This window comes from Artemia franciscana, unplaced genomic scaffold (assembly GCF_032884065.1).
Source record: "Artemia franciscana unplaced genomic scaffold, ASM3288406v1 PGA_scaffold_23, whole genome shotgun sequence".
NCBI lineage: Eukaryota > Metazoa > Arthropoda > Branchiopoda > Anostraca > Artemiidae > Artemia > Artemia franciscana.
The window spans coordinates 3,630,849-3,654,859 of NW_027062649.1; the positions used below are offsets into that span (position 1 = coordinate 3,630,849).

Sequence of the window (24,011 nt, forward strand, 5' to 3'; positions counted from 1 at the left end):
TTACTCTCAAAAGGGGCACTATAACTTTGGATTTCGAATCGAACGAGCCCCTTCTGAAGTTTATATGACCATTCCTTCAATATGAAGTGTTTGTAGAAAAAGTAACTAATAAAATATTGGAGCTTAATGGCCTTACGAATTGGTGTAGGGAGGCTATTTGCCATCAGATTACTTTTGACTCTTAAAAAAAGAACTAGAACAGGCAGTTTCTAATCATTTGATTTTCCTCCATAGTTTATACGACCACTTCTTCCATAAGAATCTGATATGCTCCCGTGGCGTAAGATACAACGCTTACCCTGAGCTTTTGGGGGTTATTTTGACCCTAAAGTTTTTGTCATCTCTTTGTTGGACTATTTCAAACAAAATGACTGTTTCGAAATTTTGGTCGGATGCATTTGGGGAAAAGAGGCTGTAAAGGGGGGAGAATAGATAAGACTTTTGATGATTTTTAAAAGGGAACTAGAACTTTCAATTTCCAATCAAATGAGTCACCTCTGAATTTTATTCGACCAAGTCTCACGTTAAACCTTATATACCCCCGGGCATAACTTTCAACACTTAACCCTGGGCACTGGGGGGGGGGGTCGTATCAGCCCTGGAATGGGAGAGGAGGTCAAGACGTATGACAAAGTTTAAAAAACGAAGTACTTTAAGTTTGTGAGGTGAATGAACCTTTGATCCAATAAATCTGGATATTGCTAAGCTGAAAAACAAAACAAAAACAACGACTTGTAAGAGCAGAAAAGGAACAACCAATAAATGATCGTTTGTTTGTAAACTAGCGAAGTTTCAGTGGGTTTACAAAGATACTAAAGGATGGGTGACGAGAATGGTTATCATCCCTATTTCAGTCAACCCTAATTATTTCTATCAATCCTTAGAGAAGCTTCCTTCTTCGGTGTAGTATCCGCACCTTTTGCAGATATATTCCATCCGGTAGAATAAGCCCTAGAGATATATTTCAAAAGCAAAAACTTTGACTGAAGACCTCTTTTATTTATTATGGCAATACAGGCATTAACAACAAATAGAAAAAAATCAAGGCATTTTAGCACTTTCAATTCAATAAGATGCAGTCAACGTTTGCTGGATCATCACAGTACAATTTTATGGGATTAAAAACAGATCCAACTGGGCATGTCTGTAATTAAAAAAAAATCGATCAAATTTTTTTTTAAAGAAATGAAATTTTTTTTTGGCAAAATCAGGATAAATTACAACTTTTCCAGCAAGCAAATACAATTTCCTTCTTAAATTTTAGCTATCAACGAATTCTATTAAAAATTTCCACTTGGTGATTTTATGATAAATAGTTATAATACCTACCTTGGAGGGACAAATTAAGATTATTTGCAAGTTTGTTCTGACTAATTAATTAAATTTGCATGATAGTTGCGTTCGAATTTGAAAGAAATATCTTAAATAAGAATGTCCATTTCCCCCTGTAATATGGTTGTTCTGATCAGATCGGGCACTGACGTCAGAATTAGCACTATTGTCTTGTTTATCATAATAATTGGTTTCTAACATATTTTATTGTGTACAATTTAAAGAGTACTTTAAATGTTCTAGTTACTCATGTGCTTCATTTTTTTAATGTTATTTACTTCACTTGTGATGTTGTAAGAGTGGATTGAAACCCTATTGTAAAAAGCTGCCCGGTTTTAGGGTAGGCGATCCTTTACTTTTCTCACTCTCTTAAATATTACAGCAGAACTAATTCAGATTCGTTCAGCAGGAAATTCGAAAAACCTTTTAAATTACAGCTTCAAACCTTCTGAACGTTCTAATGAACTAAAGCTATTGAAGAACTTTGAACTGGAAAATGGTATGTTGGTAAAATACTGATTATACGATGCTAAATAAACCGTCTAGGGTAAACTAACTTAAATAAAAGTGTTTGAAAAAACAGACTGTTTTCTGAAAAAGAAATACACTTGACTATATTTCATTTCAGAACTTTTATTATTGACATATTTCTACAATATTAAATATTTTGAAACTGATTTTATGATGTTGAACAAACTGTCTTCGAAAAGTAACTTAAAATAACAGCATTCTGTAGAAACTGGTTCTCGTTTTTATACAAAATAGAATAGACAATTTATCATCTTCGGGCCTTTTATTGATGCATTGTTCCAATATTCAATATACTAATAGACTACAAAACGAAACCTTGACCAAGAGGCATTAAATAAGCCCTTTCGGACAAACACATTTAAATTAAAAAAGCTTAGTAAAAAGTGATAATTTCTTTTAAAATGAAATGGAGTTGACTATATTTCATTTCAGGACTTTTAATTAGATGTATTATTATAATACTAAATACAATAAAATGGATTAAAAGATGAAATATCGATTACAAGGTCCTAAATAAACTTTTCAAACAAGTAAAGCTACATAGAAGGGTATGGTAAAAAACGATCATCTTTTTCAAAAAGAGTATGGTCAAAAACGATCATCTTTTTCAAGAAGGGTATGGTCGAAAACGATCATCTTTTTCAAAAAGGGTATGGTCAAAAACGATCATCTTTTTCAAAAAGGGTTTGGTAAAGAACAATCATCTTTTTCAAAAAGGGTATGACCAAAAACGATCATCTTTTTCAAAAAGGGTATGACCAAAAACGATCATCTTTTTCAAAAAGGGTATGGGCAAAAATATTATCTTTTTTCAAAAACGGTTTAGTCAAAAACGATGATGTTTTTCAAAAAGGGTATGGTCAAAAACGATCATCTTTTTCAAAATGGTATGGTTAAAAACCAGCATCTTTTTCAAAAAGGGTATGGGCAAAAACGATCATCTTTTTCAAAAAGGGTATGGTCAAAAACCACCATCTTTTTCAAAAAGGGTATGGGCAAAAACGATCATCTTTTCCAAAAATCGTACAGTAAAAAACGATCATCTTTTTCAACAAGAGCCAAGACCTCATATGGCATGAGCTCTAGCAAAATTCTAAGACTCAATAGATTGATTTAAAAGGAAAATCAGTGGCTTAATGCCCGTTGGGATTTAAAATAAGAGCTCTGAGACACGAGGTTCTTCTCAATATCAACATTCATTAAGATCCGATCACCCATTCGTAAGCTAAAAATACCTCTTTTTTCTAATTTTTCCTCTCCCTTCAGCCCCCTAGATGGTTGAATCGGGGAAATCGACTTTATCAAGTAAATTTGTCCAGGTCCCTAACACACCTACCAATTTTCATCGTCCTAGCACGTCCAGATGTACCGAACTCGACAAAGCACTGAAACCCCCAAACTCCCCCAAAGAGAATAGATCCTGTCTGGTTACGTCATTCATATATCTACGACATTGCTTATTCTACCAACCAAGTTTCATCCCGATCCCTCCACTCTAAGCATTTTCCAAGATTTTAGGTTTTCCCCTCCAACTCCGGTTGGGATTTAAAATATGTGCTCTGAGACAAGAGTTCTTTCTAAATATAAAATTTCATTAAGATCCGGTCACCTGTTCTTAAGTTAAAAATACCTCAATTTTTCAGAATTAATACCCCCCCTCCAACTCCCCCAAAGAGAGTAGATTCAGTCCGGTTATTTCAATCACGTATCTACGACTTTTGCTTATTCTTCCCATCAAGTTTTATCCCAATCTTTCCACTTTAATTGTTTTCCAAGATTTCCCGTTTCCCCCTCCAACTCCCCCAATATCACCGAATACGGTGGGGATTTAAAATAAGAGCTCTGAGACACGAGGTCCTTCTAAACATCATACTTCATTAAGATCTGATCACCCATTCGTAAGTTATACCTCTTTTTTTAAATTTTTCCTCTCCCTCCAGCCCCCAGATGGTTGAATTGGGGAAATGACTATTATCAAGTCAATTTGTGCAGGTCCCTGACACGCCTACCAATTTTCATCGTCCTAGCACGTCCAGAAGCTTCGAAATCACCAAAGCACTTGAAATCCCCCCAACTCCCCCAAAAAGAGTGGATCCGTTCCAATTATGTCAATCCCGTATCTAGAACTTGTGCTTGTTCTTCCCAGTTTCATCCCGATCTCTCCACTCTAAGAGTTTTCCAAGATTTCTGCTTCCCCCTCCAATCCCCTATGTCCCCGGATCCGATTCGAATTGAAAATGAAGCATCTGAGACATAAGATATTTCTATATATCAAGTTTCATTAAGATCCGATCGCCCATTCGTAAGATAAAGATACCTCAATTTTTACGTTTTCAAAGATTTTCGATTTCCTCCTCTAATTCCCCCTAATATCACCAGATCTAGTCGGGATTTAAACAAGAGCTCTGAAACACAAGATCCTTCTAGATATCAAGTTTCATTAAGATCTGATCACCCGTTCGTAAGTTACAAATACCTCATTTTTTTTATTTTTTCAAATTACAGCCCCCCTCCATCTCCCCCTAAGAGATCGGATCTAGTCCGGTTATGTCAGTCACGTATATTGGACTTGTGTTTATTATTCCCACCAAGTTTCATCCTGATCTCTCCGCTCTAAGCGTTTCCCAGGATTTCCGGTCCCCCCCCCCCCAACTCCTCCCAATGACACTGGATTCGGTCAGGATTTTAAATATGAGATTTGAGTTACGAGGTCCTTCTAAAAATGAAATTTCATTAAGATTCGATCATTCCTTCGTAAGTTAAAAACACCCCATTTTTTCTAATTGTCAGAATTACACCCCCCCCCCCAACTCCCCCAAAGAGAGCAGATCCGGTTATTTCAATCACATATCTAGTACTTGTGCTTATTTTTCCCACCCAGTTTCCTCCTGATCCCTCCACTCTAGCCGTTTTCCTAGATTTTAGGTTTCCCCCTCCAACTCCCCCAACGTCACTGAATCCGGTCAGGATTTAAAACAAGAACTCTGAGACATGATATCCTTCAAATATCAAATTTCGTTAAGATCCGATCACCCATTCGTAAGTTAAAAATGCCTCATTTTTTCTAATTTTTCCAAATTAACCGTCCCCTCACCCCCCCCCCCCCCAGATGGTCGAATCGGGAAAACGACTATTTCTAATTTAATCTGTTCTGGTCCCTAATACGCCTGCCAAATTTCATCGTCCTAGTATATCTGGAAGTGCCTAAACTAGCAAAACCGGGACAGACAGACCGACAGAATTTGTGATTGCTATATATCACTTGGTAAATACCAAGTGCCATAAAAAAGTTATGGTCAAAAACGATCATCTTTTTCAAAAAGGGTATGGCAAAAAACGATCATATTTTTCAAAAAGGGTATGGGCAAAAACTCTCAAAAAGAAATTGAGTTGACTATTGTTGAGAGCTTTGGTTCCTTTTTATCAGACAAATTCCCTTTGTGTAAACTTAACTTCATTTATCTTTAATTGCAATATGTCAGCCCTGGGCTTAGCTATTACTAAGAGAGGTCTTGAAAGAATTGCTCATTAATCCAAGTCTAAAGATACAGTTGAGCGATGACTCACGCAATAAATGTACAAATACTTGGCTGCAATGTTGCAAAGGGCTCTGAGAAATATACTATTTGAATTTGCCATTCATTGTACCTTAGTCAGAGCGCTATACACCGTGGGAGCTGGCAGGGGGGGGGGCATGGCTCCCCTGGTAAGTTAGGACTATAAAGTAATTATAACAAAACCAAAGGAAAGAGCGCGGAATGGAGAAAAAGAATGAGAAAAATGTGTGTTGCCCCATTGTTGGCTGCCTGCCAATAGATTTTGACCGTTAATAAGGAAAATATAAGATCTAATCTGTGACTGAGTGACGCCTTTCCAGCTTTCTACAAACATTTTTTTTTAGTACGTAAATAAAGATCCTTGTCAATAACGAAATTAAAGAGTCTAACTATTGATAACATTCAGTCGACGAATCATTTTTTTATGGTGATACTAAATGTGTAATTGTTTATTAGTAATTAGTGCTGTTATTAATACAGAAGAAAGTTCGTATAATTATAGAAAACACATGGAAAACAACCAAGAATGGAGCAGTTTCTGTGAAAATATGCCGTCGAATTTTGCTTCCATTGCATTGCAAGAGTACCTCTGAACTGATACATGGAGACACTATAATCAGAAATGTTTTCCCTGAACGCAATGTTCAAAATTTCTGCATTTTCTCCCCTAACGGACCCTTTTTTGTGTTTTATTACCATTTATTTATTTTTCCCAGAAGTGATTGTATTTATCTAGTCGTCACTTCGAAAAAGATTTAATTCTTTACAATTATTAAGTATAAAGGTGTCAAATATACAGGTTTTTGATATTTATTTGATATGCGTTACTTTTTTTATAAACACTGAGTCTAATGGAATTAAATATTTTGGTGTTTGATAACCAAGTTCAAAATTGTCGATATTGATAAAAATGTCCGTCCAACGCTTTGGTATTGCTCAACAGAACTGAATGCTGGGAGTTTATATCTTAGTTTTTGTAAGTAGGTTATTGTTTTGTGTATATTGACATGCTATTTCTATTACCTTTGGAAAAATGTTAGTCTCTAAGCTTCGTTAAATAAAGACAAATAACAAGTTTTTTCAACTGAAAATAAGGAGCAACATTAAAATTTAATACGAATAGAAATTATAAAAGTATAAAAGGGGGGTTTCCCCCCCCCCTCAACACTTACAGTTCTTCGGCACTTTAAAAAATGTTACTTATTCTTCTAATTGAACGACCCTTGTGTTTCACGAGTCATTTTTAAGGAATTTGGACAAAATTTTAATTTTAGAGTAAAGAGCGAGGTGTTGAGGAGGGGGCAACCCTTCTCATGTACATTATAATTTCTGTTCGTTTTAAGTTTTGATGTTGCTCCTTCCTTTCAACAAGAAAAACTTGTTTTCTTGTTTAATTTCTGATTGTTTTCTTACATAGAGTCAGGACACCTGGTTCAACTTCCACGGGAAAATTCATTAAACAAAAGTTCTTTACGGCTTTGGAACTTGTTTTTATCAATAGCCTATTTTCTTAAACATTTGGGAAAAAGCCAAACTTCACAGTAAAGAGTAAGGAGCTAAGGAGTACACTTCATTCAAATAATATTCTGTTCAAATAGGTTTCAAATCCGTTTTTCGCTTTCAGTTGAAAAGTTATTTTTCTTATTTAATTTCTGATTGTTTTCCAAATCATACCCAGGCTTAACCAAAATATAACTTGAGGTACTGGTCCCTTAAATCCCTGATTAATTGCTTTTAAAAGTGCAAATCAATAATTTTACGTTGATTAATACCATCTTACGTTTAAATTTAAATTTTAATTTTAGATACAATTGCAAAAATGCTTAAAAAATTGGCGATAAATAGTAATTTTGGTGAAATGACTTTGTTAATATTACTACTAAAGAATTTTGGTTGGATGAAAAGGAGTTTTATTGTTTGTATGGATGGAAATTCTTTGAGACTTTTGATCTTTTACGTAACTGAAGTCATCATAACCTCTACAATAGGATTTTCTTATCGATATATACATTACATAGATGCGTTTCAATATTAAATTAAAAAAAAACAAGTTTTTTTAACCGAACGTAAGGAGCGACATTAAAACCTAAGAAAAACAAAAATTACTCCGTATATGAAAGGGGCTGTTCCCTCCTCAACACCTCGCTCTTTGCACTATGGTTTGACTCTTTCTCTCAACTCTACTTTTTAAAACGGTAAAAACATTAGCGTAAAGAGCGGGGCGTTGAGGAGGGAGCAGCCCGTTTCATATACGGAGTAATTTCTGTTCGTTTTAAGTTTTAATGTCGCTCCTTACTTTCAGTTAAAAAACTTGTTTTTATCATTTAATTTCTGAACGTTTTTGAATTAATTCATGTTTTGATTTCGGTTCTCCACAGACGAATAATTAAAACGAAATTTGCATATTTATTTTATGCTAAATAAATTTCTCATAGTTTTGATCGAACGATTCTGAGAAAAAGGAGCAGGGGTGGAGGCCTAGTTTGCCCTCCGATTTTTTGGTTACTTAAATAGGCAACTAGAACTTTTTGTTTTTTACGAACGTTTTCATTAGTAAAGGGTACACGTAACTTACGAATTAGCTTACGTAACGAACTTCTATATACATAAGCTTTTATTACGTATATGAGGGGGTTCGCCCACTTGTCAATAGCTCGCTCTTTACACTAAAGCTTAAATTTTGTCCCAATTCCTTAAGAATGCTGTTTTGGAGAATGACTTTTGAAGGACAAGATATTTAAAATCAGCATTAAAATGTGATTCTTTTGATGTACTATTGGTATCAAAATTCTGTTTTTTAGAGTTTTGGTTACTATTGAGCCGGGTTGCTCCTTACAACAGTTCGTTACACTGAACTATTTATATATATATATATATATATATATATATATATATATATATATATATATATATATATATATATATATATATATATATATCAAACAGTTCGTGGTAACGAACTGTAGTAAGGAGCGATCCGGCTCAATAGTAACCAAAACTCTAAAAAATTGAATTTTGATATCAATAGCTACATCAAAAGAATCACATTTTAATGCTGATTTTAAATATATAAGTTTCATCAAGTTTAGTCTTACATATCAAAAGTTACGAGCCTGAGAAAATTTGCCTTATTTAGGAAAATAGGGGGAAACACCCCCTAAAATTCGTAGGATCTTAACGAAAATGACACCATCAGATTCAGCGTATCAGAGAACACTACTGTAGAAGTTTCAAGCTCCTTACTACAAAAATGTGGAATTTTGTATTTTTTGCCAGAAGACAAATCACGGGTGCGTGTTTATTTGTTTGTTTGTTTGTTTGTTTTTTTCCCCTAGGGGCATCGTATCGACCAAGTGGTCCTAGAATGTCGCAAGAGGGCTCATTCTAACGGAAATGAAAAGTTCTAGTGCCCTTTTTAAGTGACCAAAAAAATTGGAGGGCATCTAGGCCCCCTCCCACGCTCATTTTTTTCCTAAAGTCAACGGATCAAAATTTTGAGATAGCCATTTTGTTCAACATAGTCAAAAACCATAATAACTATGTCTTTGGGGATGACTTACTCCCCCACAGTCCCTGGGGGAGGGGCTGCAAGTTACAAACTTCGACCAGTGTTTACATATAACAATGGTTATTGGGAAGTGTACAGACGTTTTCAGGAGGATTTTTTTGGTTTTGGGGGTAGGGTTGAGGGGAGGGGGCCATGTGGGAGGATCTTTCCTTGGAGAATTATGCCATGGGGGAAGAAAAATTCAATGAAAAGGGCGCAGGCCGCAGGACGAATCTGGTCACGTTAGAAAAAAACGTCAAATTCAGAGCTTAATATACAATGCTGGGTGTTCGGAGCCTCTCTATTATGGAGTATAATTTGAAAATAACATAACTATACGAGCGATAAAACATATATACCACAACCATAACTCAACTAACGAAAGAACTGCTAAGAGATAACACAACTATAAAGCGAAAACAGGTGAAAACCACCGGGAAAACAAACGAATTAAGAGGTGGAAGGGGCCCAGAGAAAAAATATAATCCTTTTCCAATTTTGAGCCTAACTTCCGCAAAGGAGTAATAATGTCAGAAGCCCCGAAATACCGAATTATTTTCTTTTCAAACAGTTCTCGGTAACGAACTGTAGTAAGGAGCGACCCGGCTCAACAGTAAACGAAACTCTAAAAAACGGAATTTCGATGCTAAAATATACATCAAAAGAATCAGATTTTTATGCTGATTTTAAATATATAAGTTTCATCAAATTTAATCTTTGTCATCAAAAGTTACGAGCCTGAGAAAATTTGCCTTATTTTAGAAAATAGGGGGAAACACCCCCTAAAAGTCACAGAATCTTAACGAAAATCACACCATGGCATTCGTCGTATCAGAAAACCCTGTAGTAAAATTTTCAAGCTCCTATCTACAAAAATGTGGAATTTCGTATTTTTTGGCAGAAGACAAATCACAGGTGCGTGTTTATTTGTTTTTTTGTCTTTTTTTTTCTTTTCCCCAGGGGTGATCGTATCGACCAAGTGGTCCTAGAATGTCACAAGAGGGCTCATTCTAACGGAAATGAAAAGTTCTAGTACCCTTTTCAAGTGACCGAAAAATGGGAGGGCACCTAGGCCCCCTCCCACGCTCATTTTTTCTCCAAAGTCAACAGATCAAAATTTTGAGATAGCCATTTTGTTCAGCATAGTCAAAAACCATAATAACTATGTCTTTGGGAATGACTTACTCCCCCAAAGTCCCTGGGGGAGGGGCTGCAAGTTACAAACTTCGACCAGTGTTTACATATAATAATGGTTATTGGGAAGTGTACAGTCGGTTTCAGGGGATTTTTTTTTGGTTTTGGGTGTGGGGTTGAGGGGAGGGGGCTATGTGGGAGGATCTTTCCATGGAGAAATATGTCATGGGGGAACAGAAATTCAATGAAAAGGGCACAGGATTTTCTAAAATTACTATAAAAAAACAATGAAAAAATAAACATGAAAATTTTTTTTTTCAATTGAAAGTAAAGAGTAGCATTGAAACTTAAAACGAACAGAGATTATTACGCATAGAAGGGGTTCTAAAATACTTTAGCATAAAGAGCGAGGTATTTAGGAGGAGATAAATACCTCGCTCTTTATGCTATAGTATTTTTAGTAATTTCAACTATTTATTCTACGGCCTTTCTGATTCAGGGGTCATTCTTAAAGAATTGGGACAAAACTTACGATTTAGTGTAAAGAACGAGGTATTAACGAGGGTACAAACCCTCTCATATACATAATAAAAATTAAAGAATATAAAAGTTTGTTACGTAAGATAATTCTTAAGTTACGTATATTTTTTACTAATAGAAAAATTCGTTAAAAATAAAAATTTATAGTTGCCTTGTTATGTAACCGAAAAATTACATGGTAACTAGGCCTCCTTTCCCATCCCTTATTTCTCAAAATCGTCTGATCAAAACTAAGAGAAAGCCATTTAGCCAAAAAAGGAATTAATATGCAAATTTCATTTTAATAATTTATGCGTGGAGAGCCAAAATCAAACGTGCATTAATTAAAAAACGTTCAGAAATTACATAAAAAAACTAGTTTTTTTAACTGAAAGTAAGGAGCGACATTAAAACTTAAAACGGACAGAAATTACTCCGTATATGAAATGGGTTGTCCTCTCCGCAATCCCTTGCTCTTTACGCTAAAGTTTGACTCTTTGCCACGATTCTGCTTTTTAAAACAATTAAAAGCTTTAGCGTAAAGAGCGAGGGATTGCGGAGAGGACAACCCATTTCATATACGGAGTAATTTCTGTTCGTTTTAAGTTTTAATGTCGCTCCTTACTTTCAGTTAAAAAAACTAGTTTTTTTATGTAATATATATATGAGCCGGGTCGCTCCTTACTATAATTTGTTACCACGAACTGTTTGACATTGGAAGACTTCGTGTAAATAGAAAAAGAAAAATATTGACATTTAGAATTGTTGAAGATTCTAGCAGTATTTGCCACCCCAAAGAAATTTCCAGGTAGCACTGATGATGATCTGCCTTGCCTTTTTCACCCATGTGCTGGTAGATATGGTAACGTAACATTTTAGCTGTATAGAGAAACATTTTAATAAACCCCCACTCCCCCCTATCTCTTTCAACATTTATCTGAAGCCTCAGGAAGAGTAAGCAGTTTATCCTTTAAAATGAGTTTTTTTCGGAATCTACTCTACACCCACCTAAACAATGACCCCCTCATTATAGCTGATACGTAAATTACAGATCACCTAACGTAGCCTAATTTCATTACAAATAAAGCGAATTATCTAGGTTGACTCCAGTACTGCCACCGCTTGGCATTACCTCTTTTGCAACTGGGAAGCCTAAAATATAGTTATTGATAATTTTAAATTAATGAGCTTCTACGAATTTGAAATTGATTTAAGTTAGTCCTCTTTGGCGTAAAGTCGCAGTTTGGTGCCCTAAATCACGTAAACTGTCACCCAACCACCACTGCTATTTTGTTGTCTGGCCCCCCTGGAAAATTTTCTACCGGTGCCCTTTCTATACATCTCTCCGTGAAAGTCTACTCTCAGAGTATTTTTCTTTTAATAGTGTTTCTGAGTTTGAAGTAAAAAGTAGTAATGTAAATTGTAAGCCTTTTCCCTACTTTTTTACTCTTTGACTTATTTTGCCTATGGAAGGTCTGAGATTTAGACACACCGAGACTAGATTGGTGGTATAGGAAGAAAGTCCTGTTCTAAGCAAGATATCTCTCCTGAAGGAAAGGAAGAGAATTTTGTGAAGCTTAATGCATGTGGCCCTTAGTGTGGTGTCCTGGACTACTTAGCATGGCATTTATATATCTCGGGAAGCAGGGACATTGATTGAAGAGTCGGCAAGGGGGGAGTTGCATCTCAATAATGTGGAGAAAAAAATTATTATGTATCCCATGCTCTTGCCCCTCTGTCTGGATGCAGACCCCTCTTGCCCCTCAATAAAAATGCTGAAGATTTGCCCCTGGCGGGAAGTACAGGCGGCATATCCCTACCGGTTTTCAGAAATCGGCAAGGACAGAGCGCGTAAAAGATCCGTGGCACGTTACTAATGATTACGGCAACGCAGTGCCAGAAGATTTACAATTGAGGCGGCAGCACCAGAATACTCTGGTGGTGGTAGAAATCTCTAAATAGCGGTGGATACATAGACTTCCTCCCCAAGGACCATACTTCGACTCAGTTACTGTTATGCATTGGTATATTGTTGCAATTTTCAATATTGTTAATTTATTAGAAGATGTTAAACAAACTTTCTTAGCAAAGAAAAGTTAAACAAAACTGTTCAGGAGAAACCGATTGCCTTTCTAATCAAACAGTTCGCGGTAACGAACTGTATTTTAATACCAGTAGCTACATCAAAAGAATCGCATTTTAATGCTGATTTTAAATATATAAGTTTCATCAAGTTTAGTCCTACCTATCAAAAGTTACGAGCCTGAGAAAATTTGCCTTATTTTGAAAAATAAGGGGAAACACCCCCTAAAAGTCATAGAATCTTAACTAAAATCACACCATCAGATTCAGCGTATCAGAGAACCCTTTCATAGAAGTTTAAAATTCCTATCTAGAAAAATGTGGCATTTTGTATTTTTTGGCTAAAGGCAGATCAAGGATGCGTGTTTATTTGTTTGTTTGTTTTTGTTGTTGTTTTTTTCCCCAGGGTGATCGTATCGACCCAGTGGTCCTAGAACGTTGCAAGAGGGCTCATTCTAACGGAGATGAAAAGTTCTAGTGCCCTTTTTAAGTGACTAAAAAATCGGAGGGTACCTAGGCCCCCTCCCACGCCAACTATTTTCCCAAAGTCAACGGATCAAAATTCTGAGATAGCAATTCTATTCAACGTAGTCGAAAAACCTTATAACTATGTCTTTGGGGACCTACAGTCCCCATGGGAGGGGCTACAAGTTACAAACTTTGACCAGTGCTTACATATAGTAATGGTTATTGGAAAGTGTACAGACGTTTTCAGGGGGATTTTTTGGTTGGGGGAGGGGTTGAAAAGAGGGGGATATATTGAGGGAACTTTCCATGGAGGAATTTGTCATGAGGAATTCATAAAAAAAACAATGAAAAAAATTAATATGAAAAAGTTTTTTAAACTGAAAGTAAGAAGCAGCATTAAAACTTAAAACGAACAGAAATTATTACTCATATGAGGGGCTCACCTCCTCCTAATACTTCGCTCTTTACGCTAAAGTATTTTTAGTAATTTCAACTATTTATTCTACGGCTTTTGTGATTCAGGGTTCATTCTTAATGAATTGGGAAAAAATTTAAGCTTTAGTGTAAAGAGCGAGGTACTGACGAGGGGGTGAACCCCCTAATATATGTAATAAAAACATGAGAATACAAAAGTTCGTTACGTAAGCTAATTTATAAGTTACTTAAATCTTTTACTAATAAAAACACTTGTAAAAAATTAAAAGTTCTAGTTGCCTTTTTAAGTAACCAAAAAATCGGAGGGTAACTAGGCTTCCTCCCCCACTTCTTTTTTTCTCAAAATCATTCGATCAAAACTATGAGAAAGCCATTTAGAAAAAAAAAAAAAAAAAAAAAAAATGCAAATTTCGTTTTAATAATTTCTCTGCGGAGAGCTAAAATCAAAACATGCATTGATTCAAGGACGTTCAAAAATTAAATTAAAAAAAACTAGTTTTTTTAACTGAAAGTAAGGAGCGACCTTAAAACTTAAAACAAACAGAAGTTACTTCGTATATGAAAGGGGCTGCTTCCTCATCAACGTCCCGCTCTTTACGCTAAATTTTTTCACTGTTTTAAAAAGTAGAGCTGAGAGAAAGTCAAACTTTAGCGTAAAGAGCGGGGCGTTGATGAGGAAGCAGCCCCTTTCATATACGAAGTAATTTCTGTTCGTTTTAAGTTTTAATGTCGCTCCTTACTTTCAGTTAAAAAACTTGTTTTTTTTTTATTTAATTATAAAATAGAATTAAATATATATCATTTCAGGATCTCTTTCACTGCTGTGGTTTTTGAGATGTTCAATATTACTAACGACTATAAAATGAAATCTTGATCAAGAGGTATTAAATAAGCCTTTCGGAAAAAACAAATTTAACTTAAACATTTAATTGAAATTGGGTTGACTAAATTTCATATTGTAAATTAATTAATATTATATATTTTAAATTAACTACAAGACCAAATGCTGAACACAAAATGTTAAATAAACCGCTTCGGACGAACGAACTTCAATAAAAGCGTCTAATAGAAACTGATTGTCTTAAAAGAAAGAATAAATTAACTATATTTTCATTAGAGGATTGTTCCGTAGCTCATATTAATTTAACTTCAAAAATAGGATTTCCCGATAATGGGAATAAAATTGGGGGAATGTTCTGAATATTTACCATGTTTCACCTTATTATCAACCTATATTGCACTGAAATCGTCTTGGGTAAATTAACTTGAAATTAAAGGCGTTATATTATTACAACTATATATAGAGACATGAAATTACTTGGATTTTCGGTAGGCAAAATGTATAAATTTGTTGTATTTATAAATTGTGAACTTTATTTATGTTTTATCGGATATCATTCTAAATAATGAGTATTCTGCATACAAAAGTACATGCATAGTGTTTGTTTTAAATAGTATTTAAAGTTTTCTAAGGTTTTGCTAGACGTGCACAAGAGCCCTCTGTGGATATAGTAAACCTTCACGCAAAAGAGGGAATTCATTCCGTGTTATGCCACTAAAGAACATACCCCTACATAGAAAGCCTAAGTAGAAAATTTTGGTTGTTAGGTATTCGGGACTTTAGTTGATATAAATATTCTGCAGACAAGCAATAACACAGGGAGACAGTGGCGCAAATTGAGGTTTTCACCCCCCCCCCTCCCCCACACATTAATTTGAAAAATTTCTTTTATTTAATATTTTCATTGAAAAAACACCTTTTTTTGTATTTTTATCGGAAACAAATTGAAATGAATCCCCCCCAGGTTTTGAAAAATAAAATTGTGCCCCCCCCTCTTCTTCATTTCGGATAGACAGCATGGCATCAATACTGCTTTAAGTAGTGTTTTCTTGTGTTTACAGCACTCTGAGGTTGACAGATATAAATAAGATTCCATGCTTATAACTTATAATTTCATAGATTTAAGAGAGAGAGAGAGAGAGAGAGAGAGAGAGCGAGAGAGAGAGAGAGAGAGAGAGAGGGGGAGAGAGAGAGAGAGAGAGAGAAGAGAGAGAGAGAGAGAGAGAGAGAGAGAGAGAGAGAGAGAGAGAGAGAGAGATAGAGAGAGAGAGAGAGAGAGAGAGAGAGAGAGAGAGATCGGTATATTTAAAAACTATCGTAGCATAGCTAAATTCAGTTTTTTTACAAAAATCATACATTTAAACAAAAATCACACACTACGACTCAGCATTAAAAAATGATGTGAAGAAAGGCACAAATGAGTTGGCGTAACGATTAGTTCGTACTTTAGGGGGTACAAGTTTATTTTGTAACCGAGTTCGGCTATTGGGAGGGGCTGGTTCGGGTAGTAGTGATCGGTGGCTCTTATTGGCTAGGATGGATTTTCCAAATTGCTGAATAAGGTGTTCAAGCCGGACATTAAGTGGAGATAAATTTAATTTAGCGAGGGCTTGATCTTAGGGTATGACACGGTTTCGGAGTATAATCCTTGTTGCTCTTTTCTGGACGCACTCTATGTCGCGTAATAGGTACGCTGTGCGGATAGCAGATGGACCCCACACTGGGCACGCGTACTCGAGCAACGTGCGAACATAACACATGTAGGCATGGAGAAGACTTTCATTATCACACCCAAAACGCCTCATTTTGGTAAGTGTCTGAATGCTTGCATTAGCCTTGTGGACGGTTAAATTAATATGGGCACTGAAACTACAGTCACTAGAGAAAGTTACTCCTAAGATTTTTATTTCGTTCACAATCGAGAAAGGGACTAGAGGCATATCTATATTCCGCTTCAGAGGGTTGAAACGAAATATCTTCGACTTGGCTACGTTAATGGTCAGATCATGACTTGAGCATTCGGTCTTTAGCTGATCAAATAACTGGTCTGAAAACTGCTTTGTTATAATAGTGTTTTCGACCAGGTAAGCGAGCACTATGGATTTTTTTAGTTAACGGCTTAGCATATAGAAAAAGGCAAAATATGAAACTCAATTTTGATAGCATTTTTTGGTGTCGAAGATATTATGGAAAGATCTTTGAATGACATAAAACAAAAGCTATACCTGGACATATGCTATACCATCTACGCATGAAAGGTAATCTGGTCCACAATAATCAGGAATGGGGAAAAATCCGTTAGTGTATGGACAATTGTATGGACTCCCAGTTCCAGATCCAAGTGTGGTAGTCCTCGATGTAGATGGTGCAGAATCAACAACTAAAATCACAACAGAACTTTAAATGAGACAAAATATAGGATACAAAATAAGATAGCTTTCTAGCCAGTCATAGTATAACTGCAGTTACCCAATTGATTTATTTAATTTGGAAAAGGTATTTTTAGCTATTGCTCTTCTTTTTTATTTTTAATCGAATTTAGCCAGTAGGTTAGGATATTGTCTCTCAAAGTTTATCATCCTCACAAAATTCAAAGTCTACTCTGAGTCCTTATGTGAGGCTCCCTAGGCATCAATAAAGCTAACAGGGTTAACGGCAAAACTTGGTTGGAAACACCTTTATCAACGTTACTTTGTTTTTATGTACTATCTAGAAGTGCAAAATCTTCGCATAATACATAGACTTAGACTACTGTCGGTCCAAGCCTCAATCTTTTCTTAGTTAAAAACTTCTGCTGGAAAGTTTAAACCTAATTGCCACTCTTACTTAAACGTTGAAGATAGAACAACCCTCCAAATTACCGAGAAATACATTAGTGGCACTCTAGTCGTACATAGTTTTATTTTTATCTTTAATTGGGACTATAACTTAACTCTTGTATTTTAGTTCTATCATAGATAATTGTATTACTGGAACGCAATTTCCCCCATACACTAATGTTCTTAAAAGGAAAAGTGCCTCTTCCCAGTGCCAAGAGAATAAACTGCAGCAGCATTGTCAAACAAAAGATCAAAAACTCATTTTATTTTCTTTAATACAAAACATCTTTGATCTGCCTTTTAAATCGAAGCAAAATTAATTGTATAACCATGTATAGTTGTAAATTTTAAGTGTAAAAAATATCTTTTTTTATAAAGGGGTTTGAGGAATGTACAAAAAATAGTATTAATTTTATCTTTACTTTTACTGGGATAAATGGTTAAAGGACAAAGGATAAAGATCCTCCTGAGGCATTGCTGGCACACAGGGCGTCGATTCTACGTTTCAGTTGCTGAGTGTTTTTACAGGGACAAGTAGCAAGCTTGTCACCCAACCTTGCTGCAGCGGGGATCGAACCCTGGTGCTCTAGGAAACATGGTTGCAAAATCTTTTTATATGGGTAATGCTTTTACTAATGTTCATACTTACTGTTCATGTGTGTAATCATTTTGTAGATTGCTGCCATTTGGGGTCCAGACTTCAAAACTGAAAATAAATAAGCTCAAGTTTAAACCAACGTTTTATATTGATAAAATAATAGATATAAAAAATACTTTTAATTAAATAAAAGCTCAAAGATCCATCTCTTGTCAGTATTAATTTGTTTGGAAGATATCAACAGAATGGTAGAATATTCTATTCTTGGTTCACTCAGAACATTGAATGACGAAATCCGCAGACACTGCAAAGACAAATAAAAACTAAAGCGTACAGAATACGACATTCAACTTTAAATTCCCTATTGATGGTGCTGATCTCCATTTCACGGCGCTTCAGCCAGGAAGTGTAATGGTGGGGGTGGGGAGGGATAGCCATCCTGTGTCTTGGAACACCTTTCCTGCTTAACTTTTCCAGATTTCTCCAGGCACTCAATTAGAGCTGGGTCGACTCCAGTTGAGTTCACAGAGGCACACTACTGACCCCGGTTCTTAAGTAAATAACCAGCAACATCAGAGCTCAAATCCCTATCCTCAAAGACAAAGGATTTCAGGCCTAGTGCCCTAGCATAATACGCGAGAAAAGTGAATTATAATTGGTCATGAATAAGGACCAAGAAATGACAAATTGGGATAAAAAAAATTCACTAAATAGCTAAATAATAGGACTAGGTTCAATACCCTGCGCACTAGTTTTCATCTTCACTGTATTTACTATTCTTGTTGTTAATAATGTTGCGTAGGCAAGTAAAGATAGCCCCTTTATTGGTATTTTCACTGCCAGTATTCACTCTTCATTCTCATTTAAACGTTCAAGTTTTCTTAGCAATATTTTTAGCATCTATTTTCAAATTTTGGATTCCTTAAAGTCCAGATGCACTACGATATAATTTTTCTAATACTGTTTGATCACACCAGCCAAAATTGACCAAACCCTTTTTACATGCACAATCTGGAAGGGCTCCCATAACGCGGAGTATCAGAAATTCGTAAATAAAAGATAGCAGGCAGGACAGGATATTCTCTGCTGTAAAGGGGAAAAAGTGAATTCAGGGAATACAGAAAGAATAGAACAAAAGAAAGAAAGAATAAAATAAAGGGAATAGGGAAAAAAAGAAAAATGACAGAACAGTAAAAAGAGAAGAAAGGTGAAACGTTATAAAAAGTGCAGTATCAGAAGATCCGTAAAGAAAAGATAGCAGGTAGGGCAGGATATGCTCTGGCGTAAAGGGGGAGAAGTAAATCCAGGGAATACAGAAAGAATATAAAAAAAACAAAGAAAGAATAAAATAAAGGATATAGGGAAAAAAAGACAGAACAGTACAAATAGAAGAAAGGTGAAACTTTATAGAAAGCGCAGTATCAGAAATTCGTAAGGCAAAGATAGCAGTCAGGGCAGGATATGCTCTGGTGTAAATGGGAAGAAGTAAATCAAGGGAATACAGAAAGAATAGAAAAAAAGAAAGAAAGAATAAAATAAAATAAAGAGAATAGGGAAAATAGAAAAAAACAGAACAGTACAAACAGAAGTTAGGTGAAACGTTATAGAAAGTGCAGTATCAGAAATTCGTACAGAAAATATAGCAGAATAGAAAAGAAAAAGAAAGAAAGAATAAAATAAAGGGAATAGGATAAAAAAGAAAAAAAACAGAACAGTACGAATAGAAGAAAGGTGAAACGTTATAGAAAGTGCAGCATCAGAAATTCGTAAAGAAAAGATAGCAGATCTTTACACCAGGATATGCTCTGGTGTAAAGGGGAAGAAATAAATCCAGGAAATACAGAAAGAATAGGAAAAAAGAAAGAAAGAATAACATAAAGAAAATAGGGAAAAAAGAAAAAAGACAGAACAGTACAAATAGAAGAAAGTTGAAACGTTACAGAAAGTGCAGTATCAGAAATTCGTAAAGAAAAGATAGCTGGCAGGACAGTATTAGAAATTCGTAAAGAAAAGATAGTAGGCAGGGCAGGATACGCTCTGGTGTAAAGGGGAAGAAGTAAATCGAGGGAACACCCCTCAGAAGTATACCTCAGGGAATATCGCAGCAATAAAATAACCTTTTTAAATACAAATCTTATCGTATTTTATGTTCTCAGGAGTGGAAAGGGGATGGCCCCTTCAAAATGATTCACTAGAATCATTTAAACAATATGGCAGATAATTTGTATCTTACCGTATTCCGAAGTTCCAAAAAGACTGTCTAGGTATCCCCACCAATCCCAGCATCCGTTGGGATTCGAATCCAAGAAGTTTGACGTTGCTTGTGGGTAAATTACAATTATGTTATTAAGTTCTGCCACTTCATTATAGCCAGTCATTTTTGCATATTCATCATCAAGCCATTTTCTGAAAAAAAATAAAACCACTACAATATTGCATCTGTGCCTCGAAGTGAACTTTGAAAACTAAAATATCTAATAAAAGCCCTAAATGTGACTTTTTTCACTATCGTCTAGCCGTGAAAATCCTTATCTAGTTGAACTATCTTTGAAAAATAAATTCGATAGTTTTAGGCAGCGTTAATTACACCTGTTTTTGGAAGGATAAATTTAGCTCCAACTCTTAGGAGTTCCATATATTCTTTAAACAAGTACCTTTTAAAATCACCCGCACTCGGAATTCTAGTGCTAAAGCTATCAGGTTGTATCCGCAGCCTTGTGGCAGTGGACACTTCTTTATCCTCATAAATTTCCAAACTACACAACCTCGGAATTCAAGTACCACTAGCTTCGCAAGATTGCATCTTCTGCCTTGCAAAACGGGCATTTTCCGACTTTACGACACAAAGCCAAACCTCTTCTACTACAGAAAAAGGACTCAACAGTGATACGCTCCAATTATTGTCCCTATCGAACTACCAAATGATACTTCCAAAATCCTCACCGTTACTATACTCCAGTGAATCAGAGCTATGTCGTCCTGAGATCCAACTGATATCCAAGAATACCAGGGCAGTCCCCATCCCCACGAGATGAACTTCTGACCAAGTGTCCCAGATCTTGGAAAACATTTGGAATGCAGCCATAGCCTGTACCCCCCTCCCTTTATTGATTTTAAACAAGCGTTTTACCTTATATGAAGAAATGGTCTGTGACACAACTCCTTGGTTGCTGAATCCCACGAAACCTAGGTAAATATTTACACTCTAATCTAGGATTTGTGTCATGATTAGTGAAGGTCTCATCAACATATTCCAGATGTCTGAAAGAGTTCAACATATATCAAAAGTTATCTCCTCATATTATACTTGGGCACTGAAAGGAGATCAGCAATGTCGATTGGCAGTATTTGAAATTATATACCTCTGATAAATCGTCAGAATGACAAATGTTGACAGGTTCCTTAAATGTTAAAATCTTTGAATGCCTTGAAATCCAAATAAGCAATGTCGTCCAAGATCCAGCTTCAGTGGCTTTCATGGCTTAGTCACGTCCAACTGATGAGTCAATCCCATCTCCCAAAAATCATCTTCAAATGCCAAATTCTCGTTTCTTACCCTGTTGGAAATCTCACAAGGAAGGGGAAGGATAGCTTCTAGACTCGCTAGTATTTGGATTTCCTTCGTCTAGAAGAAGCCCAAAGGCATTCAGAAGGGACATCCACGCATTTGAGAAGAAACGGGTCACAAAACGATCTTCAATGATGGACGGGACTTAAATTAAGTAAGTCACTAGTTTGGCACAACCACCCAAGGAAAAAAAAACCAAAGAAAATACAAAATAAAGCATACGTGTGCGTGACTAAAACCCTGAACTTCCCATCTGTGTACATAAAGCCTCAAAAATCGTGACAAGGATTCTCTGATATATTAATTTGAATATAAAATTTTCTTCAAGATCAGTCTCATTGTTTGGGGAGCCATTTCCTTTTTTTATAAACATACATATTTTTCAAGTGGACAGTTTTTACGAGCAATTATCCACTTGATACCATGAGTGAATACTGTATGTAGTACAGATTTTGTAGTTGTACATATCTTAATGAAAATAATACTTTTGAAGTGTCAGCTTATATTTGCAATGGTTGCTCTTCATTTACGATTTATATACTTGACAAAATTAGCACATTTAAGATTACCACAAAAAGCAGATTCTTTTCATGTGTATATTTTTAACAATATCATTTTTTTCAAAGAACTTCAGTCACTATTAGCACAGGCCAGTCTTTACTTCAAGTATATTACCGAGAACTCTTTGATTATATATTTAGGCTGTTAGTACAAGTGTAATGTTTCTCATTTGCTTTAACAGCACATTTCTTTTGATTTTCGAAGTTTTACCCAAGTTGTAAAAGTTTTAGATGCCAAATATTATTGAGAATTTGATAGATTTACACACTAAGTTGTTGAAAACGGCGCATCGGGGCTTGCCACCTTTCAAACAGTTCGTGGTAACGAACTGCAGTAAGGAGCGACCCGGCTCAATAGTAACCAAAACTCTAAAAAATTGAATTTTGATATCAATAGCTACATCAAAAGAATCGGATTTTAATGCTGATTTTAAATATATAAGTTTCATCAATTTTAGTCTTACCCATCAAAAGTTACGAGCCTGAGAAAATTTGCCTTATTTAAGAAAATAGGGGAAAACACTCCTAAAAGTCATAGGATCTTAACGAAAATGACACCATCGATTCAGCGTATCAGAGAACCCTACTGTAGAAGTTTCAAGCTCCTATCTACAAAAATGTGGAATTTTGTATTTTTTGCCAGAAGACAAATCACGGGTGCGTGTTTATTTGTTTGTTTTTTTTGTTTTTTTTTTTGTTTTTCCCAGGGGTCATCGTATCGACCAAGTGGTCCTAGAATGTCACAAGAGGGCTCATTCTAACGGAAATGAAAAGTTCTAGTGCCCTTTTTAAGTGACCAAAAAAATTGGAAGGCATCTAGGCCCCCTCCCACGCTCATTTTTTCCCCAAAGTCAACGGATCAAAATTTTGAGATAGCCATTTTGTTCAGAATAGTCGATGACCATAATAACTATGTCTTTGGGGATGACTTATTCCCCCACGATCCCTGGGGGAGGGGCTGCAAGTTACAAACTTTGACCAGTGTTTACATATAGTAATGGTTATTGGGAAGTGTACAGACGTTTTCAGGGGGATTTTATTTTGTTTGGGGGTGGGGCTGAGGAGAGGGGGCTATGTTGGAGGATCTTTCCTTGGAGGAATCTGTCATGGGGGAAGAAAAATTCAATGAAAAGGGCGCAGGATTTTCTAGCATTACTATAAGAAAACAATGAAAAATAAACATGAAAACGTTTTTTCAAATGAAAGGAAGGAGTAGCATTGAAACTTAAAACGAACAGAGATTATTACGCATATGAGGGGTTCTAAAAATACTTTAGCATAAAGATCGAGGTATTTAGGAGGAGATATATACCTTGCTCTTTATGCTAAAGTATTTTTAGTAATTTCAACTATTTATTCTACGGCCTTTCTGATTCAGGGGTCATTCTTAAAGAGTTGGGACAAAACTTACGATTTAGTGTAAAGAGCGAGGTATTAACGAGGGTACAAACCCCCTCGTATACATAATAAAAATATAAGATTATGAAAATTTGCTACGTAAGATAATTCTTAAGTTACGTATATTTTTTACTAATAAAAACGTTCGTTAAAAATTAAAAGTTCTAGTTGCTTTTTAAGTAACCGAAAATTTCGAGGGCAACTAGGCTTCCTTCTCCACCCTTTATTTCTCAAAATCGTCTGATCAAAACTAAGAGAAAGCCCTTTAGCCAAAAAAAGAATTAATATACAAATTTCATTTTAATAATTTATGTGTGGAGAGCCAAAACCAAACATGCATTAATTCAAAAACGTTCAGAAATTAAATAAAAAAAACTAATTTTTTTTAGCTGAAAGTAAGGAGCGACATTAAAACTTAAAACGAACAGAAATTACTCCGTATATGAAATGGGTTGTCCCCTCCGCAATCCCTCGCTCTTTACGCTAAAGTTTGACTCTTTGCCACAATTCTACTTTTTAAAACAATTAAAAGCTAAAACAATTAACACCCGCTGTCAACCATGAAGAGCTTTTAGCTGCAGATGTACGGTAAATTGATAGAGAGGGAGCCGCTAAAGAGCAT

At 35.6% G+C, this 24,011-nt stretch overlaps 1 protein-coding gene across 1 annotated transcript; it reads right to left on the reverse strand.

Moving 5' to 3' along the window:
• Nucleotides 1-978: 978 nt before the first annotated feature.
• Nucleotides 979-20,265, reverse strand: LOC136041462 (poly(3-hydroxybutyrate) depolymerase-like). Its single transcript, XM_065726146.1, has 4 exons — nucleotides 20,097-20,265; nucleotides 17,915-17,971; nucleotides 16,672-16,826; nucleotides 979-1,144 (listed from the first exon to the last, which is right to left on the reverse strand). The coding sequence occupies exons 1-4, from the start codon at nucleotides 20,239-20,241 to the stop codon at nucleotides 1,061-1,063; spliced, it is 441 nt and encodes a 146-aa protein (XP_065582218.1). The 5' UTR covers nucleotides 20,242-20,265; the 3' UTR covers nucleotides 979-1,060.
• Between the last annotated feature and the right edge of the window lie 3,746 nt (nucleotides 20,266-24,011).